The following is a 22,614-nucleotide window of genomic DNA, read 5'->3' on the forward strand; positions in this document are numbered from 1 at the left end:
GCGAATGTATGACATAGGATCTTCAGCGATGATCGGATTCACATTACCTTGCTCATCCTATCAGCTTTAAGTGTTTCTCAGAACTTATGTTGTGTTTATTTATCTCACCCAACTTGTCTGTTACAATTAATATTTGAAGGTGCCTCAAAATCCACTTTGTGATTTTGTACTGTATGTACATTTTTGGGGACACAATGTGCCCAAGAATTTCCTGTACAGGCAGTAATGTTGACTAAATGAGTTAACCTAGGCTGTATGTTCCATGTTTATCTTGCCCTGGACAATTTTTTCCAACATAGTAACAATGTCAAATCACAATACATAACAAATAGCATTCTGGCAGATCTAATCAAAGATGGTATTTGTAAACCCTAATGACTTAAGTTTCATGCTTGCACCAAGCAAGTGTAACCTAGAGCCTTTGAAGATACAGTGGGACAAAAAAGTATTTAGTCAGCCACCAATTGTGCAAGTTCTCCCACTTAAAAAGATGAGAGAGGCCTGTAATTTTTATCATAGGTACACTTCAACTATGACAGAAAAATGAGGGAAAAAAAATCCAGAAAATCACATTGTAGGATTTTTAATGAATTTATTTGCAAATTATGGTGGAGAATAAGTAATGTGATTTTCTGGATTTCTTCTTCTCATTTTGTCTGTCATAGTTGAAGTGTACCTATGATGAAAATTACAGGCCTCTCTCATATTTTTAAGTGGGTGTCATAGGTGTATGTATATTACTTCCCTATTTATACAAATGTCTGGATAACTGTATTACAGCATCTGAAGTGTGTGCAATGCTCTGCATTGTGTGCAGTAGTATACTGTAATTTAGGTGCAATGTTTTGGGTCAAGCTTAAAGCTTCAGTGCGATTGGTCAGTGAAGGACCAGGTGACTCGGTAGTCACGCGCTTTCCAACGAACCCGTCAGGAAGAAGAAAAACAAAACAAACGCAAGAGAAAGGCAGCGTGGACTCCATTGAAATTGCTTTGTTATTGCTCAGATAGGAATAAACACGAAGCGAAACACGACACAAAACGTTCATATGGGGTTTCTAAAGGTGAGCTGAACGTTTTTAAAACGATTTGCCAAACTTTGTGGATAATGTTTCTTCGTTGTATGCTTGTTACCTCTTGTCTTGGTTAGCTGGTTATATCGTGCTGCTGTGAGAGGGGCGGGACGGAGGCCATACTGGAGCTAGTTGGTAGGGAACAAGATTGAGCTATTTTCGTGTTAAATCCTGCTGAACTAAAACGTCTTACTTATTTGACAAACCATGTTTTTGTTGTATCACGACAACTGTATATATGTGCATGCACAATGTAGCTCCTTTCAATAGCTTGCATTTTTGTTTACGAAATTATTTTTATTTGTAAGATTGACATTTAGATTTATTTTTGGGGGGGATCATGCGGGTGTTGAAACAAGGTGCTGTGAATCAGGCATTCCCCATTAATGCTTTTTGGGTCAAGTAAAATCAACATCCTCTTAGGGTACACGCCCCCCACCCCCACCATGCTGCTACAGAGCTCGAGAAAAAGATCTAGAACATTCTAGGTAAATTGAGCAAAGAATAAAGACAGCATTTGACAGAGTTTGTTAACAAATTGGCATTTCGGGGATTGAAGGGCGTCAGCTAGTCGGGACGGTTGTCAATGCTTACTTTTGTTCAGTGTCACCGATATATCCACGTCGTGTGTTTATAATATTGACTAACTAGATATGCGTGTTCCCTCAGTAATTTATAAGATGATTACATAGACCTCAGAAAAATGATCTCCTATGCGAATTCTGCCTGTCAAGGGGTCATTTTGCATGTATTTAGTCAGCTATTTAGGCCACAAAAACAATCCTTTTAAATTGCTTGTTGTTTTCAGTCTCAACCTACAATGAAATCTCCTGCTATTGACAGCAAAGCCGACCATTCGTGCATATCTGGAGGCGGGCTATAACTGCGCTTTGACCAATAGGGCTGTTGGATTACGTGGGTGTTGGCCCAGGATAGTAGTAAGTTAGTTTGACGTTGTACTTGTTTGTGTTGGGATCCATGTTGAGTCAGACTCAAACTATTAATTCAGTTGATTAGTGATTGTATTAGTTTTTTTGCTCACTGCAATCCTGTATTGCAGAGGTATTATGTATTATGCTGTGTAGTTAGATCGTCCATCCTCATCGTGTGTAACGCTAGACATCTAGTCCTATATCTATACTGAACAAAAATATACATGCAACAGGCAACAATTTCAAATATTTTACTAAGTTACAGTTCATATAAGGAAATCAGTCAATTGAAATAAATAAATGAGGCACTATTCTATGGATTTCACATGACTGGGCAGGGGTGCAGCCATGGGTGGGCCTTGGAGGGCTTAGGCCCACCCACTCAGGAGGTTTTTTTTCCCACAAAAGGGCTTTATTTCCAACAGAAATACTGCTCAGTACCCCACCCCCCCCGCCCTGCGCAGATGAAGAAGCCGGATGTGGAGGTCCTGGGCTGTTGTGGTTACACTTGGTCTGCGGTTGTGAGGCCGGTTGGACGTACTGCCAAATTCTCTAAAATGACAATGGAGGCAGCTTATGGTAGAGAAATTAACATTCAATTCTCCTGAAACCGCTCTGGTGGACATTCCTCTGCCAGCATGGCAATTGCAGGCATCTGTGGCATTGTGTTCTGTGACAAAACCGCACATTTTAGTGACCTTTTATTATCCCCAGCACAAGGTGCCCCTGTGTAATGATCATGCTGTTTAATTTCAGGGAAATACGATTTTTGTGTGTGGAACATTTCTGGGGTCTTATTTTAACTCATGAAACATGGGACCAACACTTTATATGTTGCGTTTATATTTTTGTTCAGCATAGTTTATCTGAAGACTTAGCCCATTTCTGCTGTAATTCTTTCCTACATGATCGATTTGCCCCTGTAAACTTAGGGGTGACCAGTGTTGCAAATTTGATGTGGAGTGCTCTGCATGCTGAGAATACCACACACATTCTTGTCTTGACTCTTTGCTCAACATGTCCTCAAAGCAAGGTTGTCATTACCAGCTGTGGTGGTTAGACCAGAAGTATATCCTTCAGAGTACATGAAAGAAAGATGTCTGCCTCAGTGTATTGGATAACTTTGTGATAATAATAACATGGTAATAACTGAGATAATAAAACGGACCTAAACTTCGTTGTTACAGAAATTCAACAATAATCCTGAAGCAGTCCATTTTGTATATTGGTAGTACAGTATCTCAAATGTTGCCAGCCTTGCAGACAAAATCAATGCAATTTAAAACATCTAGGCTATCTAGATGTACACTGAACATTTAATGGTAAACAAACAACCCTTGAAGTTAGGACATTTCTCTGTATTGTCTCTCAGGCGTAGTCAGTTAATTATTATAAGGTTGCTGGTACTGCATTTGCTTCCTGGTTTGTTTTGGTATTGGCCCTAGACCTATAAATATGTTTGCATGATATTGATAGAATTTGCCCGATAATATAAGTTTGCGTGACTCATCTTGCCATGTTTATAGCCTACTTTTCTAATGTAGTTGTAGAGAACATAGCTATTTCTCTGTGTAATTAATTAGCGAATGGAGATGACGACAAATAATTCCTGCTACCACTACCAAATCGGCCTATCACACTTGAGATTATTATCTCTCTGTTATTATATTATAAAGCCAACACACGTGGCAAGGATTCAGTTCAGCACGGAAGCGGAGATTTTTCTGTAGGACGCTACCTTCAATATTAGCAGAATGATATGAAACTTGGATATGCTAGTGATAGATTTTTTTGGTGTGCTGCAAAAGTTGCACAGGAGAGGTCCCTGTGTTTCTAAAATATACCTATGCTGGCCTTTACACCAAGGTTTTTTTTGTTGTTTTTTGTGAAGCATATCAGTTGGTGACGGGGTAGCAATTGATAAAGTAGATTATCACAATATTATCTTTGACGATATTTATATACAATACCAGTCAAAAGTTTGGGCCTACTCATTCCAGGGTTTTTCTTTATTTTTTACTATTTTCTACATTGTAGAATAATAGTGAAGACATCAAACCTATGAAATAAACACATATGGAATCATGCAGTAACCAATAAAGTGTTGAACAAATCAAAATATGTTTTAGATTCCTCAAATTAACCACCTTTTGCCTTGATGACAGCTTTGCACAGGCTTGGCATTTTCTCAACCAGCTTCACCTGGAATGCTTTTCTAACAGTCTTGAAGGAGTTCCCACATATGCTGAGCATTTGTTTGCTGCTTTTACTTCACTCTGCAGTCTAACTCATCACAAACATCTCAATTGGATTGAGGTCGGGGGTGATTGTGGAGGCCAGGTCATCTGATACAGCACTCCATCACTACTCCTTGGTGAAATAGCCCTTACACAGCCTGGATATATGTTGGGTCATTGTCCTGTTGTAAAACAAATGATAGTCCCACTTACCCCATTCCATCTAGTTTGCGCTATCACTGTAGAATGCTGTGGTAGCCATGCTGGTTAAGTATGCCTTGAATCTGACAGTGTCACCAGCAAAGCACCTCCTCCATGCTTCATGGTGGGAACCACATATGCAGAGATCATCCGTTCACCTACTATGCGTCTCACAAAGCCATGGTGGTTGGAACCAAAAATCTCAATTTTGGACTCATCAGACAGACCAAAGGACAGACTAATATCCACTGCTCGTGTTTCTTGGCTCAAGAAAAGTCTCTTATTATTATTGGTGTCTTTTTGGTTGAGGTTTCTTTGCAGCAATTTGACCAAGACGGCCTGATTTCTATTATTGTGTGCATGTAGCTCATTGTTGTCAGGGATCAGAGAAGTTGGGTTAAATGCGGAAGACACATTTCAGTTGAACGTATTCAGTTGTACAACTGACTAGGTATCCCCCTTTCCATGGTTGTAAAGAGTATGTTATTAAAAAGATGTAGGTCCATTATATTTTCTACATGGTTTAAGTTTACAAAGAACCCCCCCACCCCTTTTTAAATGGTCAATTTGCTGGTAGGCTGGTTTAGCCTTAATGTTTTTTGTGTGCTTATGAGTGAGACCCTCCCACCCTGAAGTTGGTACAGGAGTATGACTGTCCTTTGTATCTGTCATTCTTTCCCCACACAATCAGATTGTGAAGTGGGCTCATGTTTCCTAAGGCCTATGGCTTAATGCCTTTCCAATTGTGTTGAGACCTTTGAAGCCAGCTAATGCATAGTGAAGTTTAATGTCCGTCAGGAGCAGCTTGTGACATCCATTGTGACCAATGATATATACAAAACCTAGATTGCTGATGCTATGTATTGGCCAATGAGAGGCTTTGAAGCCACCGGTTGGCCATATTGGTAATCCTCAGCAGCAGTCCTCCATAGGAATGAATGGAATTACACAGTATTTCAATTAAATATTTCAAGGACAAATTAACATGTATTTATGTTTTTTTTTTAGGTTTTAGTGGGGACAGTAACATTCATATTTTTAAAATTAAACTTTAAGTAAAATGACTTGCTATATTTTTGATTTGCATGTGCAGCTCACGTAACACAATTTTAAAAAGGATGCTTTAAGGTGTCTGTGATAGAATAAACATGGCAAAAACCAATGTAGACTTTAGTAAATGCATTTCTCTAGCTTCCAAAAGTTATTTTACAACGGTGGGGGGAGTAGTAAAATGGATCAGCGGTGGGGGGGGGAGGAGTAGTAAAATGGATCAGCGGTGGGGGGAGGAGGAGTAGTAAAATGGATCAGCGGTGGGGGGAGGAGGAGTAGTAAAATGGATCAGCGGTGGGGGGGGAGGAGTAGTAAAATGGATCAGCGGTGGGGGGGGGAGTAGTAAAATGGATCAGCGGTGGGGGAAGAGTAGTAAAATGGATCAGCGGTGGGGGAAGAGTAGTAAAATGGATCAGCGGTGGGGGAAGAGTAGTAAAATGGATCAGCGGTGGGGGGGGAGGAGTAGTAAAATGGATCAGCGGTGGGGGGGGAGGAGTAGTAAAATGGATCAGCGGTGGGGGGGGAGGAGTAGTAAAATGGATCAGCGGTGGGGGGGGAGGAGTAGTAAAATGGATCAGCGGTGGGGGGGAGGAGTAGTAAAATGGATCAGCGGTGGGGGGAGGAGTAGTAAAATGGATCAGCGGTGGGGGGGAGGAGTAGTAAAATGGATCAGCGGTGGGGGGAGGAGGAGTAGTAAAATGGATCAGCGGTGGGGGGAGGAGGAGTAGTAAAATGGATCAGCGGTGGGGGGAGGAGGAGTAGTAAAATGGATCAGCGGTGGGGGGGAGGAGTAGTAAAATGGATCAGCGGTGGGGGGGGAGTAGTAAAATGGATCAGCGGTGGGGGGGGGGGGAGTAGTAAAATGGATCAGCGGTGGGGGGGAGGAGTAGTAAAATGGATCAGCGGTGGGGGAGGAGTAGTAAAATGGATCAGCGGTGGGGGGGGAGGAGTAGTAAAATGGATCAGCGGTGGGGGGGAGGAGTAGTAAAATGGATCAGCGGTGGGGGGGGAGGAGTAGTAAAATGGATCAGCGGTGGGGGGAGGAGGAGTAGTAAAATGGATCAGCGGTGGGGGGAGGAGGAGTAGTAAAATGGATCAGCGGTGGGGGGAGGAGGAGTAGTAAAATGGATCAGCGGTGGGGGGGGAGGAGTAGTAAAATGGATCAGCGGTGGGGGGAGGAGGAGTAGTAAAATGGATCAGCGGTGGGGGGAGGAGGAGTAGTAAAATGGATCAGCGGTGGGGGGAGGAGGAGTAGTAAAATGGATCAGCGGTGGGGGGGGTAGTAGTAAAATGGATCAGCGGTGGGGGGGGGGGGGGGAGTAGTAAAATGGATCAGCGGTGGGGGGGGAGTAGTAAAATGGATCAGCGGTGGGGGGGGGGGGGGAGTAGTAAAATGGATCAGCGGTGGGGGGGTAGTAGTAAAATGGATCAGCGGTGGGGGGGGGGGGGGGGGGGAGTAGTAAAATGGATCATGCCCCAGGAATACCTGACATGATGACTCCTTGCTGTCCCCAGTCCACCTGACTGTGCTGCTGCTCCAGTTTCAACTATTCTGCCTTATTATTATTCGACCATGCTGGTCATTTATGAACATTTGAACATCTTGACCATGTTTTGTTATAATCTCCACCCGGCACAGCCAGAAGAGGACTGGCCACCCCACATAGCCTGGTTCCTCTCTAGGTTTCTTCCTAGGTTTTGGCCTTTCTAGGGAGTTTTTCCTAGCCACCGTGCTTCTTCACCTGCATTGCTTGCTGTTTGGGGTTTTAGGCTGGGTTTCTGTACAGCACTTTGAGATATCAGCTGATGTACGAAGGGCTATATAAAATAAATTTGATTGATTGATTGATTGATCAGCGGTGGCTTCAGAACAGTGCTCCCTGTCTGTCATCTAGTGTATATATAAATAATTGATTGTGACCCATATGTCAGTGCCCATGGTAAACTAACTTGACCTGTCTGCATAGCATACTGAAGAGCCCATAATGCTTTAGTCGTGATCTCCTATTTCAAAATCTTGCGCCAACAAGGCTAAAACATGTAGCCTGCCCTAATCTAGATTGACTACAGTGCTGTCAATATCAGGTGTGGGGCGCACAGTTGTTTATGTCTGAAATCTGCAATTATTTCGGCCTTCCTTTCATCTCTATATTCTGCCGTCAACAGAAACCTATCATCAGAGAAATCTGACTAGGAAGTGAGTGGTCAATCGTAAGCGTAAGAGAGGCCTACTCTGTAGCGTGCATTTTAGAAACTGTTGCAGTAAGGCATCACGCAGTGTGTTTTCAATGTCCAGGGGGATGTTTCTGTGTAGAGAGGACAAGGATATTAAAATGGCAGAGTGCAGTAGCCAGGCTGGCAGGCAGTTTCGCATGGCATCAGCACATTGCAGCAAGGGCTTCCCCACAGTGCCTCCCAAAACACAATCGCCCTCATCTGAGTGGCTCTAACAGGTGTGGTGTATTTTCAGGACCAGGACTGTACTCGCAGCACAATTACTTTTCCTTTGCATACTGACTAGGTATGCGTAACCAGTAACATACTGACTAGGTATGCGTAACCAGTAACATAATGACTAGCTGTGCGTAACCAGTAACATACTGACTAGGTATGCGTAACCAGTAACATAATGACTAAGTATGTGTAACCAGTAACATACTGACTAGGTATGCGTAACCAGTAACATACTGACTAGGTATGCGTAACCAGTAACATACTGACTAGGTATGCGTAACCAGTAACATACTGACTAGGTATGTGTAACCAGTAACATACTGACTAGGTATGCGTAACCAGTAACATACTGACTAGGTATGTGTAACCAGTAACATACTGACTAGGTATGCGTAACCAGTAACATACTGACTAGGTATGTGTAACCAGTAACATACTGACTAGCTGTGCGTAACCAGTAACATACTGACTAGGTATGCGTAACCAGTAACATACTGATTAGGTATGCGTAACCAGTAACATAATGACTAGGTATGCGTAACCAGTAACATACTGACTAGGTATGTGTAACCAGTAACATACTGACTAGGTATGCGTAACCAGTAACATACTGACTAGGTATGCGTAACCAGTAACATACTGACTAGGTATGCGTAACCAGTAACATACTGACTAGGTATGCGTAACCAGTAACATACTGACTAGGTATGTGTAACCAGTAACATACTGACTAGGTATGCGTAACCAGTAACATACTGACTAGGTATGTGTAACCAGTAACATACTGACTAGCTGTGCGTAACCAGTAACATACTGACTAGGTATGCGTAACCAGTAACATACTGATTAGGTATGCGTAACCAGTAACATAATGACTAGGTATGCGTAACCAGTAACATACTGACTAGGTATGTGTAACCAGTAACATACTGACTAGGTATGCGTAACCAGTAACATACTGACTAGGTATGCGTAACCAGTAACATACTGACTAGGTATGCGTAACCAGTAACATACTGACTAGGTATGCGTAACCAGTAACATACTGACTAGGTATGTGTAACCAGTAACATACTGACTAGGTATGTGTAACCAGTAACATACTGACTAGGTATGTGTAACCAGTAACATACTGACTAGGTATGTGTAACCAGTAACATACTGACTAGGTATGTGTAACCAGTAACATACTGACTAGGTATGTGTAACCAGTAACATACTGACAAGGTATGCGTAACCAGTAACATACTGACTAGCTGTGCGTAACCAGTAACATACTGACTAGGTATGCGTAACCAGTAACATACTGACTAGGTATGCGTAACCAGTAACATACTGACTAGGTATGCGTAACCAGTAACATACTGACTAGGCATGCGTAACCAGTAACATACTGACTAGGTATGCGTAACCAGTAACATACTGACTAGGTATGCGTAACCAGTAACATACTGACTAGGTATGCGTAACCAGTAACATACTGACTAGGTATGCGTAACCAGTAACATACTGACTAGGTATGCGTAACCAGTAACATACTGACTAGGTATGCGTAACCAGTAACATACTGACTAGCTATGAGTAACCAGTAACATACTGACTAGGTATGCGTAACCAGTAACATACTGACTAGGTATGCGTAACCAGTAACATACTGACTAGGTATGCGTAACCAGTAACATACTGACTAGGTATGCGTAACCAGTAACATACTGACTAGGTATGCGTAACCAGTAACATACTGACTAGGTATGCGTAACCAGTAACATACTGACTAGGTATGCGTAACCAGTAACATACTGACTAGCTATGCGTAACCAGTAACATACTGACTAGGTATGCGTAACCAGTAACATACTGACTAGGTATGCGTAACTAGTTTCAGCCAGTGCTACTGCTCTACTTTGCAGGCTCTGCTGCCGTGTCTGTGTGTCTCTGTGTGATGCTGTGGCAGGCAGAGAGAAGAGGAGGTGGTGTTTTTCTGTTGGTGTTTTTCCTCTGCGGGCAAAAGCTGCTGTGTGAAAAGCAGACAGGGGTGATAAGAAGCTCATTTGACTGAGTTGGCAAACCAGGTGGAAAATGTCATCCACCACTAGAGGAGCTGGGTTGTTTTGCTCTGTGTCACAGCTGGCCAGCACAGTGCCCTCCCTCCCCAGCATATTTCTCATGATTTGTTATGCAAACGGGGTCCAGTGACTCTGCTCCCTCTCTTTGTGACTCTTCGTTGGCAGCGGGGAATGGTAGCTAGCTAGAGTCGTTTTAAAAATAGCCTAGACACAGTGTTTATTCAATGCTCATTCTGTCTCGCATCAAACTAATCTGCCGTCTGCAGGGAGGGCTCCCAGTGTATTTTCTGGATCTGAAATGCTGCAATCGGACAATGTCTGCAACTTTGCTCGGCTTCGACTGTCTCTTTTACAAACATGGAAGCCCCCCCCCCCCAGTCTTGCACTGAGTGTAACCAACACAGTCATGAGTTAAGATATATCACACTAGAGTTGATAGAAGTAGGCTATGTGTTCTGATTTAAATGAACAGCCGGTCTTGACAGTCGCTCTCCGAAGCCGTGTTTGACGATCTGCACAGAATCTCAGCTTGCAGGCTAAGTGACAGTATTATGTGTTTTTGGCGTATAGGAGTGTAGGCGGGGAAGTGGGAAAATGTGCAAACATATCTAATATCTTACTAATTGAACCCTTCCATTGCCCCCTGTGTTCTCATCTCTCTCCAGACGCCAGGCATCAGACGAGAACTAGACTTCCATGAGTTCACAGAGTTTTCCACAATAAAGAAGACTCTTTTTGTTACTTAACTCATAGATTTTTCTACTGTCGGTTGACATCATCCGAAGACGACTGGGACACGAGGTGGAGGAAACATTCACAATAAGGAACAGAGATCGGTGCTCGGCGATGCCTCAGGTAACGGAAGGGTTAGGGTTCTTTAGACGTGGTCCAGCTTTAGCCAGTTGTCTCTCTATAGTCTTGCAATTGACCAACTTCTGAAGTGAAAACAACTAGGTTGCTGGACAGTTAATGGACAGTCTGTAGCTTAAAACTGACAGACCTCAGTCTAGTTGCCCTGCAATTACAATGTTGATGATATAGCTAAAAAAAGTATTTGATACAGCTGTCAGTGAACAGACAGCCTATGGCGATTTCCCACGTCCATGGGAACATCCCCCTTTTTATCCAGGCTGTCCCAACCCCACAAATGTTGTTTGTTCACTGTTACTCTCCATGCTTAACTAAATGTTAAAGGGGCAATCTGCAATTGGTGCATCCATTAATTCAAATTTTAAATAATTAATTAATTAAAATGTACTTTTAAGTTCATTTTATATATATACCCATTTGATTCTTACAGAATGTAACTTATATTGTAATTGCCTCATGACCTTAGTTTAAAACAGGTAGCTTCTTTAAACTACAACTATACTGAACAAAAATATAAATGCAACATGGAACAATTTCAAAGATTTAACTGAGTTACAGTTCATATAAGGAAATCAGTCAATTGAAATAAATAAATGTGGCCCTAATCTATGGATTTCACATGACAGGGTCGCAGCCATGGGAGGGCATAGGTTTGCAGCCATGGGAGGGCATATGCCCACCCACTTGGCAGCCAGGCCCAGCCAATCAGAATTAGTTTGCCCCCACAAAAGGGCTTTATTACATACAGGAATACTCCTCAGCAACCCCACCCTCCCTTCTCAGACGATCCTTCAGGTGAAGAAGCCAGATGTAGAGGTCCTGCCTATTGTGGTAAACATTCAATTAACATTCAGTTCCCTGGCAACAGTCTGCGGTTGTGATGCCGGTTTGACATACTGCCAAATTCTCTAAAATGACGTTGGAGGCGGCTTTATGGTAGGGAAATGTAACATTAAATTCCCTGGCAACAGCTCTGGTGGACATTCCTGCAGTTAGCATGCCAATGGCACTAACCACTAGGCTACCCTGCCGCCCCAGGGTTGGACTAGTAACCGGAAGGTTGCAAGTTCAAACCCCCGAGCTGACAAGGTACAAATCTGTCGTTCTGCCCCTGAACAGGCAGTTAACCCACTGTTCCTAGGCCGTCATTGAAAATAAGAATTTGTTCTTAACTGACTTGCCTGGTTAAATAAAGGTAAAAAAAAAAATTTAAAAAATAAAAAAAAAAATTTTTTTTTAAAAAAAACTCTCCCTCAACTTGATACATCTGTGGCATTGTGTTGTGTGACCAAGCTGCACGTTTTAGCGTGGCCTTTTATTGTCCCCAGCACATGGTTGATATGCCACACTTGTCAGGTAGATGGATTAACCTGGCAAATGAGAAATGCTCACTCACTAAACCAATTTGTGCACAGAAATACGCTTTTTGTGCATGTGGAGCATTTTTGGGATGTTTTATTTCAGCTCATGAAACATGGGACCAACACTTTTACATGTTGCATTTTTATTTTTGTTCAGTATAATTATCTCTGTTCACTCTGAAATGGAAAAGCGGTATTTAAATATGTTCTTCAGAGTATTATAACAGGACAACAGGAATTGCAACAGGTTGAATAGTTTGGAATGTTTATTTCCCCTTAGCCCGGCATCAGTGGAATGGATCTTCCCTTTGGGGATTTCTTTCAAAATTATACTTTTGCTGATCAGGCGCTGACCAGCACGGACCTGTTGGCGAGTAACACAGACCCAGACTTCATGTACGAACTGGTAAGTGTTCTCCGTGCAGAGGAGCCTCCGGGCAGGATCACAGCTTACAGATGATAGAAAGAATGATAGTAAAAAGCTTTGGCGCACCTTAAATGACATTTTGGGCAAAAAGGCAAACTCAGCTCCATCATTCATTGAATCAGATGGCTCATTCATACAAAACCCACTGATATTGCCAACTACTTTTTCATTGGCAAGTTTAGCAAATTTAGGCATGACATGCCAGCAACGTACGCCGAACCTACACATCCAAGTATAAATGACCAAATTATTAGAGACGAGCATTGTCATTTTGAGTTCCGTAAAGTGAGTGTGGAAGAGGTGAAAAAATTATTGTTGTCTATCAACAATGACAAGCAAAAGTCATTCCGCTACCCAAGAATTCCGCTGTCCCCTTTACTGGCTCAAATAGCCGACCAATGAGTCTGTTACCAACTCTTAGTAAACTTTTGGAAAAAATGGTGTTTGACCAGATACAATGCTATTATACAGTAAACAAATTGACAACAGACTTTTAGCACCCTTATAGGGGAGGACACAGCACTTACAGAAATGACTGCTATATTGTGGATAAAGAGTTACCTAACAGAACACAGAGGGATGTTCTTTAATGGAAGCCTCAAACATAATCCAGGTTGAAGTAGGAATTCCCCAGGGCAGCTGTCAAGGCCCCTTACTATTTTCAATCTTTACTAACGACTTTGAGTAAAGCCAGTGTCAGCTACTACAGCGACTGAAATTACTTCAACACCTAACAAAGAGATGTAGTTATTTTCAGAATGGGTGGCAAGAAATGTTAGTCCTAAATATTTCATTTAAAAGCATTGTATTTGGGACAAATCATTCACTGAACCCTAAACCCCAACAAAATCTTATAATAATGTGGAAATTGAGCTAGTTGAGGTGACTCAACTGCTAGGAGTAACCCTGGATTGTAAACGGTCATGGTCAAAACACATTGATACAACAGTAGCTAAAATAGAGAGAAGTCTGTCCATAATAAAGCGCTACTCTGCCTTCTTTACAACACTATCAACAAGGCATGACCTACAGGCCTGAGTTTTGTCTCACCTAGACTACTGTACAGTCGTGTGGTCAGGTGCCACAAAGAGGGACTTAGGAAAATTACAATTGGCTCAGAACATGGCAGCACGGCTGGCCCTTAATGTACACCGGGAGCTAACATTAATAATATGCATGTCAATCTCTCATGGCTCAAAGTGGAGGAGAGATTGACTTCATCACTACTTGTTTTTGTAAGAAATGTTGACAAGCTGAATGCACCGAGCTGTCTGTTTAAACTGCTAGCACAAGACATACCACCAGAGTTCTCTTCACAATCCCCCAAGTCCAGAACATACTATGGGAGGCGCACAGTACTACATAGAAATCAAATTTTATTTGTTGCATACACATATTAAGCTGAAGTTATTGCAGGTGTAGTGAAATGTTTTTAAAATACTTGACTACATGGAATTCCACATCAGGTAACTGAAGCAAACAGTAGAATGAGATGAAAATACACCTTATGGAACAGCGGGGACTGTGAAGAGACACACACACACACACACACACACACCGGTACAGACACCCACATACTTACACACACCAATGCACACGTACATTGTAATATTGTTGTATGGTGGTATTATACATTTTGTATTGTAGTAATGTTATCTGATGTACTGTTTATCTTTTGTTTTTATGTGTTATGTAAGTGTCTTAATGTGTTTGGACCCCAGGAAGAGTAGCTGCTGTCTTGGCAACAGCTAATGGGGATCCATAATAAATACACACAGAGAGACAGGACAGGTGGTGTAGTAGAGAACACAACACGTCATGTCAATACAATTAAAAAATAATAAAATAATAAAATAAAAAACCTTTATTTACACAGAATATTGTTGATTGAAGATGGTTGCATACTTATCACAGGAAATAATGTAAATTCTATGCACTATTTTCATCTCTGTACTTTCTTTTCCTCCCCAGGACAGAGAAATGACTGCTTGCCTAAGTCCTAGAGTTGATCACTTCACGGTGGGGGACTGCAAGGAGATGGAGTGTGGGGAGCACCTCATGGAGCTGGTGGACAGCGACCCGGCCTACAGCTCGAACTTTGAGCAGTGGGATACGTACTGGGAGGACCTGACCAAGTACACCCGTTTCACCAGCTGTGACATCTGGGGCACCAAGGAGGCAGGCCTGGATGACTTCTCCAGCCCTTACCAAGACGAGGAGGTGATTGCCCGGACCCCCACCTTGGCTCAGCTCAACAGCGAGGACTCGCAGCCCCCTGTGTGTGACACACTCTACCACCCTGATCTGCTGATAGGGGGCCAGAAGCAGCACACCTCCCTCCACCCACTCTCCCTGAGCAAGAAGACAGCCGCCCGCCCGGGCCCCTCCTCCTCCTGCTCCAACCTGGTCAAGAACCCCCTGGGCGACTTTGTCAAGGGTTCCCAGAAGGCCACCTGGCCTGTCCCCTCCAGCACAGAGACAATGTCCAAGGCCCAGGGAACCAGCAAGATGGCCACCCTGGGCTACCACTGCAATGACTACGTGCGCAAGGCAAAGGTTCGCATCAGCATGCCCCACCGGCCCCTAGTCGACATGCCCATGGCCTCCCATCAGGTTGAGGCTGAAAACCACTTCACATACAGCAGCAAGCCCCCAGAGCTGGCCACCACATCTGGCTGTGCTGCCCCTGTGGCTGCTCCTGCTACTGCAGCCTCCGCCTCTGCCTCCGCCAGCACCCTGGCCTATGAGAAGACGGTAGAGCTGCCTCGCCGGGAGATGCCACCCGCCTCAGTGGGCACGTCTGGCGCTGTGCCCCCTATGCTCCACTACCCTGTAGCTGGGGCTGGGGCCAGCGAGACCCTGGTGACTGCCAGTGGGACTGACCCAGTCTCTGACAAGAAGAAGGAGGAGGAGCACAACTACTCCCTGTTCCTAACCCGAGCCAGGCTGGCCGGGAAAGCCCTCACTGAGGAGGAGGAGGAAGAGGTTGAAGAGGAGGAGGAGGAAGAGGAGGAGGTGGGGGAGGACGAAGAGGATGCTGAGGGGGTGGAGCTGGATGAAGATCTCGATGAAGATCATGATGAGGGTTTTGGCAGCGAGCATGAGCTCTCTGAGAATGATGATGAGGAAGATGAGGAGGACGATGATTATGAGGGGGATAAAGATGATGACATGAGCGACGCCTTCTCCGAGCCAGGTAGCCATATATCAGGTAGACATTCACCTTTTTTGAGACTCACATTGGCCCCGAGCCCAAGCATGTACCTTTATAGCAACCATTTTGTTTTTCCATGTGAAGTGAGGTTGGAGTTGCTGCAGGTGCTCTCTTCAGACCGGCAGTTTATTACAAATGTCAGCTCCCTGTAATAGTAATGATCCCTTAGAGTTCTGGATGGGAATATCTTTGTAGCTGCAGAGTCCCACAGAAAGGAAATATGTGATTGGTGAACTTATTCCCTGTTGGGAGTCCCTGGCCTGGCCCATTGTGGTCCAGTGAGTCAGGATTATAAATGGATCTTGAGAATGGGGTCATGTTTCTGCTTTGGGTGGGTGTTAGTGTGACCCTGGCCGTGCTCTGAGATGGAACAGTATAATCAAGGGTTTATTTAAGCTGTTTTATACGTGGAAGGCTCTCTGATCGACTGACCCTCTGCCATTTTCTCATCCTCGCTCTCTCCGTCTTCATCTCTCTCCGTCTTCATCTCTCTCCGTCTTCATCTCTCTCCGTCTTCATCTCTCTCCGTCTTCATCTCTCTCCGTCTTCATCTCTCTCCGTCTTCATCTCTCTCCGTCTTCATCTCTCTCCGTCTTCATCTCTCTCCGTCTTCATCTCTCTCCGTCTTCATCTCTCTACCCTCACCCTTATCTCCCTTACTAATATTTTCTCTCTGGTCCTTCTTTCTCTCAATTGTGTCTCGCTCTCCCCCTCCCTCCCTCCCTTCCTGTTGTGATCAGGATGTGACAATGACGCGGTGGAGGACGTGAAGGGGCTGACGGCAGGGATCTCCAGGAAGAGGGGCAAGCGCCGCTACTTCTGGGAGTACAGCGAGCAGCTCACCCCCTCCAAGCAGGAATGCTTGCTCAAGCCCTCTGAGTGGGACAGGGAGACCCTGCCTAGCAACATGTACCAGAGGAATGGCCCACACCACGGTGAGACACACTTTATCATAAACACACACATCTGGTAAGTGGTGACATGTACAAGCACACACCACAAGCACACACCACAAAATATCTATTGCACTACAATCATGTGAAGAAGTATGAATTCCCGCATTTACACATGCACTCGATGGAAGCCACACTCTTCATAGTTCATCGATTACAGTAGATCACATCATACAGTACATTCTACCCTGATAATGTATGTAGGTTACAAATGTAACATTGTTGTTCCATTATTTATAGTGTACATTTTGGGTTTTTTAATGAATCCATTTGAGATACAAATGTGTCTGACTGTCCCTGCTGACTAAGGGACATGTCTCAGTGGTTAACTGGCTCGGTGATTGGCTGTGTGAACAGGGAAGTACACTCTGAAGAAGTCTCGGCGGACAGATGTGGAGGACTTGACCCCTAACCCTCGCAAGCTGCTGCAGATCGGGAACGAGCTGCGTAAGCTCAACAAAGTGATCAGTGATCTGACCCCGGTCAGCGAGCTGCCCCTCACAGCCCGCCCACGCTCCCGCAAGGAGAAGAACAAACTGGCATCCAGGTACTGGATACTCACCTTGAAACCCTGTTCAACTCTTGTTCCCCAGAACCTTCTCTTTCTGCTTTGTTACAGTTAACTTTGATACACGCTACTACTACTATTATCACTGCTACTACTACTACTACTATCACTACTACTACTACTACTACTAGTACTGTCACTACTACTATTAGTACTACTATCACTACTACTACTACTAGTACTAATATCACTACTACTAGTACTGCTATCACTACTAGTACTGCTATCACTACTACTACTGCTATCACTACTACTAGTACTGCTATCACTACTACTACTGCTATCACTACTACTACTACTGCTATCACTACTACTACTACTAGTACTGCTATCACTACTACTACTGCTATCACTACTACTACTACTAGTACTGCTATCACTACTACTACTACTAGTACTGCTATCACTACTACTACTACTAGTACTGCTATCACTACTACTAGTACTGCTATCACTACTACTAGTACTGCTATCACTACTACTAGTACTGCTATCACTACTACTAGTACTGCTATCACTACTACTAGTACTGCTATCACTACTACTACTAGTACTGCTATCACTACTACTACTAGTACTGCTATCACTACTACTACTAGTACTGCTATCACTACTAGTACTAGTACTGCTATCACTACTACTACTAGTACTGCTATCACTACTAGTACTAGTACTGCTATCACTACTAGTACTACTAGTACTGCTATCACTACTACTATTAGTACTGCTATCACTACTAGTACTACTAGTACTGCTATCACTACTACTATTAGTACTGCTATCACTACTAGTACTACTAGTACTGCTATCACTACTAGTACTACTAGTACTGCTATCACTACTACTATTGCGATCACTACTACTATTGCTATCACTACTACTATTCGTACTACTATTGCTGCTGCTACTAGTGCTAACGCTGCTAGTACTATCACTGCTAATGCTATCACTGCTAATGCTAACACTGCTAGTACTATCACTGCTAATGCTAACACTGCTAGTACTATCACTACAACTAATACTACTACTGCTACTATTACTACTAATGTCACTACTACTGATACTATTACTACTAATGTCACTACTACTGATACTATTACTACTACTACTACTAATGTCACTGCTACTATTACTACTAATGTCACTACTACTACTAATGTCACTACATAAGGGGTGTTCTTGTTATATGTATACCTTTACACAAGCTGTTTGTCTCTCTGTTCAGGGCCTGTCGACTGAAGAAGAAAGCTCAGTATGAGGCCAACAAAGTCAAGCTGTGGGGTCTGGGCACAGAATACGGTATGTTGATCACTTATGTTGAAAATTCCCTCTTGATTTCCATTTACTACATTGTGCGATTGGTAGACTGTCAATTGTCCTTCTGTATAATGTGTGATTTAGGGAAGGAAGTTTATTATGTTTTGTGTTTGTAAATAGCTTTATTGCCAATCTCTTTCTCTCTAAAAAAAAAAATAACATTTACATTGCCCTTGTTTTATTGTTTGTTCCAGATCGGCTTCTGTTTGTCATCAACACCATAAAGGAAGAAATAGTGAACAGAGTGCAGGATATCTGCGACGACAAGGGAACTAGCATGGCTGAAACTCTGGACAAACTCATCCAAGAGACCCTTGGTAAGATGATGATGTATTTTTCGTAAGTAGCAACAGAAATATAGTTTTGAGCCCAAACACAGTTTAAACAATGGCTGTTGTTTAAAAAAAAACATGTCCTTTTATTTTTTTTTCTACAGTGAAGTCACCAGTTGCCGGGCAGACGTCTGACTTTGTTAATCAGATCCTAGAGAACACTGGCAAGGGGGATCCCACTGGAGGACTGGTCGGGCTGCGTGTACCCACGTCTAGAGTGTAGATGGACCATGTAGAGGTCTGGTGATGGCATACTCAAAGCCATCCGCGCCATTCTTGTCCCACACTGTAACGGCTCACCCTCTGCATGACCATTCCATCCAGGAATCGCATCACCATGCCCTGTGGGAAGACATACATACCACGCTCCAAATGTATGTGTGTCTTCACACTGTGAGCATGCGCTGAAATGAAACTTAGTATCTATCTCTGCACTAGTAGTCTGTTACTCGCCATTTGTACACATGGCTAGTGCACGTGGCTAGTGTCTTTAGGGCCGCAGTGTTTGCGAATTCAAAGCCAATATATGAAAAATACCTCCCGAAATGTTTATATTGGAAGAAAAAAAGATGATTATCAGTTCTAGCTGTAGCCATTTCCTGTAGCGTTCAAACGACCCGTTTCATGCCTGCGTACCTGGGTGGGAAAGGCAACACAGGATGCCGTTATAATTAGAGCGAGACGACGGGATGGCACGAGATATTTGCTATTGAAACGTAAATAGTAACTTGTCAATCCCATGTCCTTGTCACCTTTACTGAACTGTGCTTCTCGGATGAAAAAAACAAACAACTTAAAACAGCCTCTGGGTATTCCATAGTGTCTACTGTTGTGGAGGTATAGGGAACGCTTCATACCCGTTGTCTGCTTTCCCATTCTAGCACCGTGGCATTCACATAGGGGGAGATGATGTTACCCAATACTCTCAACCTGCCAACCACATTATAAGGCAACAAAAACACACAAGCACCTGAATTACTACTAACATTAAGAAAGTCTACTTTGACATAATGCGCTAAAAATTAGTAGAAGTTAGGGGAGGGGGGGGTACACAGGAATGCAGTGAAATGTTGTTTTGCGATTTGGCCTGATTTTTTTTTTTCAATTCCATTATCCTGTGTTTTTGCAGTTGAGAAGATATTTCAAATAGACTTGAGCAGAAGGCCACTATATTCCCATCCGTTGCATGGGAAAAATTCTTAGTCATCTGACTATAAGCTAGATGACGTGATTATAACAACCATTTCCTCGATCTATATACCCTTTGGTTGAAGCGTCTTCAAATGAAAGCACCATTGGCTTCTTGCAAAGTAGGGATGAGAGGGCTAATAGTTTGAAGTTCCTTAGTTTGGTGTGTTCATATTTGTATTTAATAACAGTACTGTTCATTGTGCCTTGTATTTAAAGTGAGATGATTACACAAGTGGTTGAAGGATAGTGGACCATTTTACACTGAGGGAGAGCAGAACATGGTGCAGGAAAGGTAAAGAGGTTTGTTATGTATTTCTGCTCTTTCAAGCTATTCTGAATGTACATATGAACATGGACCATGTAGATATATGCCACAGAGTCTGTGCATTGTATTATAAGATGGCTCTGACAAAAAATGTACTTTGGTTATCGGTACTTGGACTTTGGGGCAGAGAATGGGAGGGTTAAAAAAAGGATATTCGTATAGAATTTAAAAAAAATATTTGCACACTATATTTTGATTGCTTTTTGTACCAAAGACACATGCAACGAAAACGGCGACTAGCCAGATAAAGTAAGGTTTTGCACAGCTTACCTGACACCGTATTGAATGTAGGAAATGTGGTAGGGTCAGGGATTTTCATTGAACTGTGAAATTGGCTTGGGTCCAATTACGTACTGAAAGAAGCATTCATTAACTTTTTCTAAACGGCTCCTGTCAGTTGGCTTCTCAAGTAGATTAGTTGCTTTAAAAACATTTGATAGATTCCAGAAGTTACATGTTATACTTCCACTTCTATTGTGCTTTGGCACGAAGTAGAAAAGAGAAGGAGAACATACAATTTTTAATTTTGACTGTTTGTCAAAACGTCACAAATAACCAAAAGGTATATCACTTCTATAATTTATGTAGGTGAGACGAATACACATGTCATATTAAGTGTTGCGTATTTATAGTAATGTCCATTCATGCGTACACATATGTCTATCTATTGTGAATTGCCACTTTTTCAAATTGATACGTTAGTAAGCATGACACATTTCTAAGGCCTATCCTCACATTCAGAGAAACTTTGGAGAAAAAAAAATTGAATGAAAAAACAAAAACATTTTTGTACTATTTGCCTTTTTCTGTTGGTGCGCATGTATGTCATTTGAGAGATGTTCAGAGAAATACATTTCTGGATGGAGACTCTGCATGAGATAGGGTGGGGTTTCTGGATGGAGACTCTGCATGAGATAGGATGGGGTTTCTGGATGGAGACTCTGCATGAGATAGGGTGGGGTTTCTGGATGGAGACTCTGCATGAGATAGGGTGGGGTTTCTGGATGGAGACTCTGCATGAGATAGGGTGGGGTTTCTGGATGGAGACTGCATGAGATAGGGTGGGGTTTCTGGATGGAGACTCTGCATGAGATAGGGTGGGGTGTCTGGATGGAGACTGCATGAGATAGGGTGTGGTTTCTGGATGGAGACTCTGCATGAGATAGGTTAGGGTTTCTGGATGGTGACTCTGGGAGGGGTTCCTCCTGTTTTTTGTGATCTTTGTGAAGAGGCTCTAGTTTTTTAGGGGTTGTTCTGAAAGTAAGCGATTGAATATCATGGATATCATTCTGGTTTCTTTGTGCCCTCCGCCTCAGTTCTTGACACAAAGCTCCTCTGTTGCGCTGAGTCACGGGGAAGATTGATAGAAAACGAATGGATGATAAGTCTCAATTGTATACTTGCAATTGTAGTCTTAACCTGTATTACAATCTCAGCCCAGACGAAATGAGGTGAGCAGCTTTTAGATAGGTCTAGCGTCTGTCTTTGCTGCTGTAACTTGTCAATGTTGTCAATTTGAAAGACTAGGTTTGCTAATTTCAAGAGAACAAGGAGACTTGAGGCTGAATTCAATCAAACCGGCACAGCTGAAAAACCCTCTCTGCGGGAACGTAACACTGTCCTTATTCTGAGAAAGGGCATGTTTTAATTGAAAATGTAGTGAACATTTTCTTATTTCAGTACTGAAGCTATCTGAACATGCCTTTTGTTTGCTGTAGAGAAACAATGTTATTGTTCTGCAAAGCAGGTTTCCGCACTGCATGCCATACTCCAACTATTTTTTATTGAATTAAAAAAAGGAAAAAATACACTCTCTGAAACTAGAATGATACGTTTGATAAGATATCTTATTCTACTTACTTTGTTAGTGTGGTAAATATTCTCTATATACCGTCCATGGTTTGTTTTTGTAGTGTTTCATTTTGTAAATGGATTTATCTTCTAAAATATTATATTTGTATAGTATATTCTATATTACATGTATGAAAAAGAAAGCACTTTTGTTCAACAAAAAAACAACAACAAAAAACAAGTATGAAGAAAAGC

At 42.8% G+C, this 22,614-nt stretch overlaps 1 protein-coding gene across 8 annotated transcripts; it reads left to right on the top strand.

Moving 5' to 3' along the window:
• The first annotated feature begins 902 nt into the window (after positions 1-902).
• On the top strand, positions 903-20,837 carry crebrf (creb3 regulatory factor). Of its 8 annotated transcripts, none has more exons than XM_021617444.3 (9): positions 903-1,061; positions 10,676-10,865; positions 12,522-12,647; positions 14,640-15,879; positions 16,623-16,817; positions 17,193-17,382; positions 18,629-18,702; positions 18,915-19,037; positions 19,157-20,837. In XM_021617444.3, the coding sequence occupies exons 2-9, from the start codon at positions 10,857-10,859 to the stop codon at positions 19,273-19,275; spliced, it is 2,076 nt and encodes a 691-aa protein (XP_021473119.3). In that variant the 5' UTR covers positions 903-1,061; positions 10,676-10,856; the 3' UTR covers positions 19,276-20,837. The 8 variants fall into 8 exon arrangements, with proteins under 8 accessions (XP_021473119.3, XP_021473120.3, XP_090045091.1 ...); XM_021617445.3 differs by having other exon boundaries at positions 909-1,061; positions 12,588-12,647; XM_090188965.1 differs by having other exon boundaries at positions 909-1,061; positions 12,588-12,647; positions 14,640-15,864.
• The last annotated feature ends 1,777 nt before the right edge of the window (positions 20,838-22,614 follow it).

The sequence above is a fragment of the Oncorhynchus mykiss genome, chromosome 10 (assembly GCF_057628025.1).
Source record: "Oncorhynchus mykiss isolate SJ-2025 chromosome 10, ASM5762802v1, whole genome shotgun sequence".
Taxonomy (NCBI): domain Eukaryota; kingdom Metazoa; phylum Chordata; class Actinopteri; order Salmoniformes; family Salmonidae; genus Oncorhynchus; species Oncorhynchus mykiss.